This window comes from Aplysia californica, unplaced genomic scaffold (assembly GCF_000002075.1).
Source record: "Aplysia californica isolate F4 #8 unplaced genomic scaffold, AplCal3.0 scaffold00609, whole genome shotgun sequence".
NCBI classification, from domain to species: domain Eukaryota; kingdom Metazoa; phylum Mollusca; class Gastropoda; order Aplysiida; family Aplysiidae; genus Aplysia; species Aplysia californica.
In genome coordinates this window covers 116,548-125,593 of record NW_004797879.1, presented here as the reverse complement: position 1 = coordinate 125,593, position 9,046 = coordinate 116,548, and the positions used below count along the sequence as shown (strand labels likewise).

At 39.4% G+C, this 9,046-nt stretch overlaps 1 protein-coding gene across 2 annotated transcripts in view; it reads left to right on the top strand.

Annotated features, from left to right (window-relative positions):
* Positions 1–2,923, top strand: part of LOC101856921 (mitochondrial intermediate peptidase) — a 31,963-nt gene extending 29,040 nt beyond the window's left edge. For both annotated transcript variants that reach the window (XM_005107498.2, XM_005107499.2), the window contains exons 19-20: positions 658–731; positions 2,152–2,923. In XM_005107498.2, the coding sequence (XP_005107555.1) occupies positions 658–731; positions 2,152–2,243 (166 nt within the window). In that variant the 3' untranslated portion in view covers positions 2,244–2,923. The remainder of the gene's footprint in view (positions 1–657; positions 732–2,151) is intronic.
* Positions 2,924–9,046: the final 6,123 nt, after the last annotated feature.

Below are 9,046 nucleotides of genomic sequence, written 5' to 3'. Positions count from 1 at the left end.
GGCATAAGTATATTAAGTAGACCCATCTCTTCCTCATCATCTGGATCAGGAGTACCATTGTCTGCTAAAGGACTACGAGCTTCACTGTCTAAATCAACAACAACTACTCCGTCTTCTTCATCAGATCCATCTTCCATCACAATTTCAAGTGCATCGAAAACCGTTAGACTTCTCCTGGACGCTGTTTGAAAATCGTTAGACTTATCCTGGACGCTGCCATTTTCGGTTATACTTTTGATTACTCAATGCGCTTATGACTTGAACAAAAAGGCTTCGAAAAACAGCATCAGTTCAACTAGTCAACGGTCAAAGGGATATTGACATGTATTAAAATGGCTGAACTTTTATTTCCCTAGTTATCGGACTTGTATCCCTTAGGATGTGTACCATAAGAATCTGAAAAATTAGACGGACACATTTGTCTCATGCGTCGACTATCATAAAACAGCCTGTCTGACAAATGTGTCAGACGTGTCAGCAATGAGTTAATGGGCATGAAGGGTGTTGAGTCAGAAAACAAAAATTCGATGAAAATTTACAAACCTGCTGGAAAATGCTAGTTTCTTCACTTTGAATATATTTACGAGCTCCTGATTTCACCCTGCAGCCTCACATATATATATGTATATAAATGTTTTTCCTCATTGTCACTTTCAGGACCATGGGAACTCGATACAGGGAGGAAATGTTGGCTCATGGAGGAGAGAAACACCCAGCACAGATTGTGCAAGGTAACTTTTCAGCTTGTATTCTTTGTCTTGTTTTCCTAAATTGTGCTGTAGTTTTCATGAGTTGGTTTTGAATTTTTCCGCTTCAAAAAGGCCTTAGTGTTTTTTTATAGTGTTTTTTTTAAAAATTGAAAACATTTAAAAACAAACTTTAACATGTCTGTTGTTTTGATTTTTTAGCTGCTTGTGATAACACACAATGATTTTTTTTTCACTAAAAAATTGTTTGCAGACATGAGCAGCAAATCAGCAGTTTGAGAGGATATGGGTTAACTCTTTGACTTTGAATCCATTAATCGCACGTCTGCAAAATTTTCATATTTACAGCCAATTTCTTTCATCTCACATTTGGGATTTCAACTTCATCATTTTTAAAACTGAAATACTATACATGATAAAAGTAGATACAGTTTGTTAATGCTGTTTTTCCACTTTTGTACCTTCTCAGATAGGACTCTTTAGTACAAGAAATAGATTTTCAACATATTTTTTCCTGCAGCCTCTTGTGGGTAGCTTAGTTCTGTTGATTGTTGATTAACCCCTTCAATGCTGCCGGTAAATAGGCCCCTGTGCCGGGGGAAATCCCATGAACCAAGGCTGCTCAGGGGTGACCCCACTCCACCTCCCATAACTTTAAAAAAAATTACTTTCCTCATGAATTTCTGCGTGTTCATTCTACATGGAACCACATTTCTGATTGATATAATATTTGGGAGGGGGGGGGGAAAGATGGTGGTAAACATAAAGGGAATTTAAGGTGCCTATATAATAATTACAAGATTTTAGCAGTAGCTTCCCTTATAATTAGTATCAAAACAACCTCTGTCACAGTCCAGTAAATTCTACGGGCCATAGGCACAGCGCTACACGACTCAGGCCCATAAATTCTACGGGCACACCAGCGAAAAGGTTAATAGCATTAGCACCAGAGATTTTCTCTTTCTTTTTTCCTTGCCCCATATGGCCATTGCAGTGCCATGCATTCGAACAAGAGACATGCATGGGTGGTTGGCAGGTGCTTTGGCGTGGTTTCCTCCTTTCCTAAAAAAATTTATCATCCCTGATCTCTTCTCCGTCTTTCCTTTGTATGTCACTCTCAAGTAACAGCTGTAAATCGTCAACTCTTACATGACCTTTTATGTTGCAAGTGCTGTAAAACTTTCATTAGGGGTGGTTGGCGGGTGCTCTGGTGTGGTTTGCTTCTTCTTTCCTATCAAACATCTATCGTCTTTATCTCCCCTTTTTCTTTTTTATGTTTGTTACTCTCTTGTAACACCTCTAATCTTCTGGCGCTTATGTGACCTTATGCAGTTGCAAGCGCCGTAAAACCTCTACTCAAACTAAACTAAAAACTTTTATTGAAAATAAAAACTAAACAAAAAAAAACAAGTGTTTTATGGTATACGTACAATTCCTTTCACAGACATGCTGGGTAAACCGCCAACTGTTGAGAACCTGGTGGGGGCTCTGATGTTGGAGATGGACGAGAACACACGCCATCTGGAGCAGAGATGATGTCACTTCTCTAGACCGTCGGTTGAGAGCTGGAGGCGACTGTGTCCAAATAACTTGTTTTGAGACAGCTGGATTGTTATCCGAGGTACAGATTTTCCAGATAAATCTGGGAAGTCTGGATTTCTGAAAATGTACCGAATTCTGCTTGACTTCAGCCGTATTTTCTTGATGCAAGGTGTTACTGGTAGATAATACGATCCGTAAACTTTGAGTCCCCGCCTGCGTGTTTCCGCAGGATCCAAAAAGTTCCTGATTTTCTTTTCGATGACCGGTTTGCACCTCTGATTCATTGCAAGGTGTAAACACAAATTCTTGGATGTGGACTCACACGGAAGAGCAGTTGTGGCAGAACTATTGGGCGGGTTGATGAGATGTTTTCAAACATCGTGGAATGTCGTTTGAAGGCTGTAAGTTTGCTCTTTTTGAAAGTTTAGACCAGAGTGGATTTAGTCACTTCTGGCTCTCAGACGATGGTATGCTCTGTGTGTGTGTGTGTGTGTGTGTGACTTGAGGGAAAGTGCATGAAGTTTTGACGTGTTTGGTGGTAAATGTAGAAGACTGGGAGAAGAAGTTTATTGTGTTTTTTATTTGTTAACAAGGTGCAGAGGGAGTTTGATCTGGTCTGGGGTGCAAGGTGTTTTTGTCAGAATATGTTTCCTAGCCTAAAGTGTTACTCTCTCATACTCCCATCTTCGATGCAAACTGATTGAAGTGTTGTTCTAACACTTTTCAAAAACTGTCTTGGTGAGAACAGAAGAATGAAAGTTCTACTACTGCATTGATCCTGAAGTTTGTTTCATCAAGTCGTTTAGCAGAGGGTATCTCAGTAGTACCAAAGATGCAAGATGGTTCAGTCTTACAATACATGATAAGCCAGTAATAACAAATATGGTACGCTGCGCTGCAAGACAGTTCCCTCTCTAACACAAGTGTCCTAAGAAATAGATATTCAATTTTGTAGATGTTGCCACAGGTGCTGGGAAGGACATTTGTTCTATTTCTCAATTAGGTTCTTTTAGAACTGTGCTTGTCAACCTTTTTATGTCCAGCACCACTCTGCCATCTTTAAGAGGCTGATGTTTTCGTACCACCTATAAATATGTTGGCCTGTTCCCTGCTGGGTGCTATGTAGTATCTGTCTCTGCCTGGGTGGTCCCACCGTCCGTGATAATGACCAAATCACCCACTGTCAATATCGCCTGGGTTGGCAAGGACTTCTTTAGAACAATATTTGCTCATAGTCTTTGTGTACGAGATATTTCTCTCTCTAAACGCATTATCCAGTGAACTGTGCTAGAGATTTCACCAGCCACACTTTTTTAAGGTCGATTTTTTTCACATATCTCATGTGGCCTGTCATGCAGGTAATACTGAGAACATAATACAGTCGAAATTGTCAGATGGCCAACCATGGTGAGGAGAAAAAGGGCTGTCTTAAGCAGGTGGCCGTCTTACACAGTATCATACTTCTGTGGGCCTCCTTTGTCAGAAAGGAACTTTTCCTTTTTGTGAACTATTTCGTCTATGTTTTCATAAGGAGAAGCAGAAGGTCCCTATAACAGTAACAGTCACTTACTGTAAAGGAAAAAAGTAAGATACAGGACCAAAAAAAAAAATTGAAAGTAAAGAAATAGAACCTACTAGCAGCATCTGCCAATTCAATAATGGGTGATTTTCCATCTATAGCCAATAATGTTACACTTATTGTTACGTTTAGCATCAGTGAAATCGAACTAGGGAAATCATATTCCGTTTTGTTGAACATTCCTCATCTTATTATTCTGAGTGGCCATATTTTTCATTGACCAGCTGTTCAGATGTATTTGGCCTAAAATTCTGATTAATTAAAGATTTTTTAAAAAAAGTGCAGTTTCTTTTAAAATAAGTTAAAATAGTGTGCTTCAGTAATATTTTGCTAATAGTCAAATTCTTACTGTTGAAAAAATGCAGTATAATTGTGAAAAGAATAAATGTTTTTTTTCTCCCCCCCCCCCCCGAAAAATTGTACACGCTAGGCGTAAAACAACTGAACAGCTTGCTGACGGTTTTTTACCCCATATATGTTGTCGCAAACTGGAGATAAAGGGAGGCTGTGGTGTGTTCAGTTGTGTCTTTATCGTGGTTGAAGTAAAAAATACTTATTAACGTGATAATGTCCGTTTAGTGTTGGGGGAAAAGCAGGATAGACAGAAAGATCTCGATAGGAAATAAAAGAAATAGGAGGTGCCATTCATCCCTTCAAACCACCCGCTTCATTACTTTTGATATGATAATGTATGTTGTTTTACAAGGTCACTTAACCTTATTGAGGCGTTCTGTTTAACTATAAACTGTTGCACTGATTTCACTTGGTCCCCACATATATTTAATGTGTGCTCGTAGTTATTTTAAATATCTTTGGGTTTGATTGTACATGCACTTCTCTACCTCATCTGTCAAGCAACTGTCATCTCAATGGCTGTTGGTTTCCAGCTCCTTGCCACTACAGACCTCCGTCACAGATTTTACCATTGGACACATTTTAACCGAATGTCTAGACTTTGGAGAGACCCGAAGGAAATACTTTAAATGCAAAAAATTGCAAGACATTTTTTCCGTCGTTGATCCCAACAGAATTTTGGATTTTATGAAGGCCATTGGCCATTATGGGAAATTATAGAGTGAAATTGAATTATACAAATTTTTTTTCATGTTAGGAAGGTTGTTTTAGATTGAAAATATATATTTACACCGGATTTTTAATAGTTTAACATTTTAAGATCTAACTACTGACTCGTGTCCAGCCCTACAACGATCTGCGAATAAAAAACTAACTTGTGTTTCGGGTGCTCATATGACCTTGCAGTTGCGAGCGCCGTAAAACCCCTTCCTAAACTAAACTGAGACCTCTGTCTTCGCTGTCCCTGCTTTAATCTGTTATTTCCTGAAATGGCAGACCACTGTTGGATCTTACATTTTTAATGTGCGAGTATGATGTAGGACTGGGAGGTCTTCCCACATTTTCGCCTTGCCTCTGTTTTGTACCTGTGTGCCAGAAATAAAACTATCTGTATCTCTGTGAATACTGATTGTAGATGGAGGCATGTATGTGGATGGTTGGTGGGTGCTCCGATGTGGTTTGATCCGTCTTTCGTGTCAAACATTCTGTCGTCATCCTTATTGTCTCTCCTTCTCTTCTTTGTACATTGCTCTCAAAGTATACTTCTAATTTTCAACACTTATTGTGTTGTGTTGTGGTGAAATCAGGTGCTCGTCAAAATAATGAAATCAAAGAAATCAAAATCTTTCCGCCGGTTTGGCATATTTTGATCAAAATTGGGGGGGGGGGGGGGGGGCTCAACACCTTTTATGTCCATTTGAAAATACATTTCTTTGTGGATTTTACTTGAAAAAAAAAATGTGGATTTTTAATTTCCATTGACTCTCAAGTTTTGCAAGTCACCAAACTTTGGTGGCCATTTCTTGCTAATTTTACCCCTGAAACCAAGCGACCCCCCATCCCCTCCAATTGCAAAGATCTCAACTTCTATTCAAGATAGATGGGTAATTTTTTTCCTCGAAAACTAGACAAATGAACAAGCTTTAGGATGATACCATTAACTCCACAGGCCCAAAAATTGATGAGCTCCCGATTCCACCAGTCATAACACTCGCTTATTATATATATTAACATATATGACCATTGACCTCTTTATGTTGCAAGTTCCGTAAAATCCTTACTAAAACCACAAAGGGTGGCAGGTATGAAGTGAAGAGTGTGCATGATTTTTACAAAGGCCACTGACGACACACACAACTACAAATTAGTCAAAAGTAGTCACTGTTCCAAGTTTGGTATGAAAGTATCATATGAATGCTTTACATTGTATTGGTTTATTTCCTGTGATAATGACATGTAACTTATTTAAATTTATAGTTTGTTAATTTTGTCAACACGCCCGACACATACATTACTACTATCTCAGTTTTTTTTAAAGTGGTTGCCTCCATCTATGTAGTAATGTTTATGTTCTTAGGCATTATCTGAGGGCTGAGGTTAATGTGCAACAGCTTTAAAACCAGTCCAATTTGTCATGCACTCAGCCAGCCCTCAGCTTGATGTCTATTCCTTTTTTTCTTCTCTCTGTTGACATCTTGATCATCCTGTCTCTTTTTCATTCCATTCTTCCTGTCAGCACAATTGTCAATAGTCCACCATGTGTCACTGGTGGTTGGCAGGTGCTCTGAATTTCAGTTGAGAAAACAGGAGCTTGTACAAAATGAAACTGAAATTCTACAGAACACATGCATAAACTAGTAATTTCTGGCTCAAAGGCGAAGATATCTTTTCACCTGGTCACAGTAGTATAACAGGTGTTTAACTTTTGTCCCAATAGAGGCAATGTTTCTTTGCGGACATGAAGGGTTTCCATATTTCTGCCACACCACAGTTGTTGTTAATGTAATTAGTTGTTGGAGGTGTTGGCCACTGGAATTATTTTTTTTCAAATTCAGTAGACATGAAGTTGTTTATCAATTCAAAAGGATGAAAAAGTATACGATGACAGACAGTGTGTGAAAAGCAAACGCAGAAAGGGTTTACGTGTTGGAGAGAAAAAGGTCTGTTGCGTTCTGGAGGTAGGCTACTGGTAATCGTGAGGTTGCGGGTTCGGGGGTTCGAGCCGCGGGTCCGATGTTGTGTCCTTGGGAAAGCCACTTTACACGAATTTTCCCCACTTCACCAAAGTGGGAATGGGTACCCAGCTATAGACAGTGAAAGATCTTGTTAGTTTGTTAGTGTTTGAGCGCTTGACGGCTGCTTGCACTGCATTCTTCCCGGGAAGCTGAGAATGCTTCTGAGTGTTCTATGGTCTGCTGGGGTAATAATATAGTGTAAAGCGCATAAAGCTTGCTTCCGAGTGGGGACATGCGCTATACAAATGCTATTTATTATTATTATTATAATGAAAGATAGTGGCTTGATCCAGAGAGTTCAAAACTGAGGGTCCACGTCAAATTGTAACGCATTGGACCATCATCGTGCACTGAGAAAGTAGTAGTCTGCAGTTTCAGGCTTCATCGAGCAAAATATTTTGTCCTTAGGAAAGAATTTTTCCTTTATGGGTACCAAAGTTACAGCAACAGACGGGTTTTTGGCTATTGGCATAGAGAGTTGGAAAAAAGTGTAGGATAGTGGTATGTGTATGTATAACAGGCTGCAACACTGCATGTCTGGGAGGTTTGGAGTCTAAGGGCTGGCGCAGGAATGATGAATAGAAAGTAGGAAAAGACCTGTCAAATGATTCGCGAAATATTGAAAGCTCTCAACTCGAGAGGACGCACAGTGATAATGAGGCAATTTTACTTATTTTTCAAGAGTAGGGTTGTTCTCTAAACACACAAGCTCATCCCACCGCTGTGATGTGGATTATATATATATATATATATAATATATATATATATATATATATATGTATATATATTTATATATATATTATTATTATTATATATCCTGATGCGACATTGTTTCTCTCAGACAATACCTCTATTTTGAATTGTGCAGTGTTTCGTACCAAGAATTGGTAAAAGTGATTTTGACACCCCCTCCCATTCTTAAAAATTAATTAAAGGAGTTGTTCTTCCCTGTTGTCATAGGGACCCACAGTGGCTCTTCGAATGAGAGTGGCAACCGCGTATGTGTGCGTACTAGGGCAAGTATGTTCCAAATTGAGGGCTCAAGTCTACTTTTACCTTGGAATCCAGATGATACACTTTGTCTCTCATTACTTCCATTTTGTACTGCTGCTGCAGAGTGTTTTGTACCCTCATTTTGTTGAATAAATAGTATTGAAATAATTGTTACTAATTTTCGTCAATTACTTTGATTTTGTTGATATGGTCTTACAAGTTTTACACCCCCATCAACACAATTTTAGATATTTGGGGAGTGCTCTGGTATGGTTTGTTAATTTCTACACTAATTTCAACAAAAATTCTTACAAATAATCTTTAACCATGAGGAGGTCGAGTTTGTATATATGAAGAAAATCAATCCTGTTCAAGAAATTTTCAACACAAAAAGGATAAAACGCTAAATTTTACTTCGAAGCATTCAGCTACAGGGGCATGATCGGTTCGTTCTGGTTTCAGAACAAGGATGCAAAAACCACACCAGTCACCTCCGATAGACATCGACATTTGCTGAGAAAGTTTAGTAGAAGCATGGAGAGAAACAGAGTTCTAATCTTGGGAAAGTCCGTCTTCTAAGACGCCATTGTAAACAAGCAAGGTTTCTGTTCACTAGCCGTATGCTGCTTACACACCTTTGAAATTCTGGAGCGTTCAACAACAAAAGTGGAATAGAGAATCAATCTCTATACATCTATTATATATTTGGCATGCTGGGTACGGATCTACATGTACCATCAAATATCGAAACAACCTTGGAGAGAAGAAGCACACCCAACCATTTGGCCCATGTGGAACATACAGCTCTAACTATGACGCAGAGAGAATCGCCATACTTAAGACCTTGGAACAGATCGCCCAAGACTTTTTTGAAGGCGCAGTAACACCAGGGGATGTTGTTGTCTTCTCTGACTCAATGTCAGTACTCCAAGCCGTCGAAGGAGGAGGAGACTACAGAGGTGACGGGAACATCCTCAGCCTTGTAAAACAGATGGGCACTTCCTATAGCGTCCGGGTCACGCTGCAGTGGATGCCTGGCCATGCTGGAGTACCAGGGAATGAGACTGCAGACCATCTATCGAAGACTGGAGCGAGCCTGTCCCAGACAGACACAACCGCCTCTTTACAGACCTGCA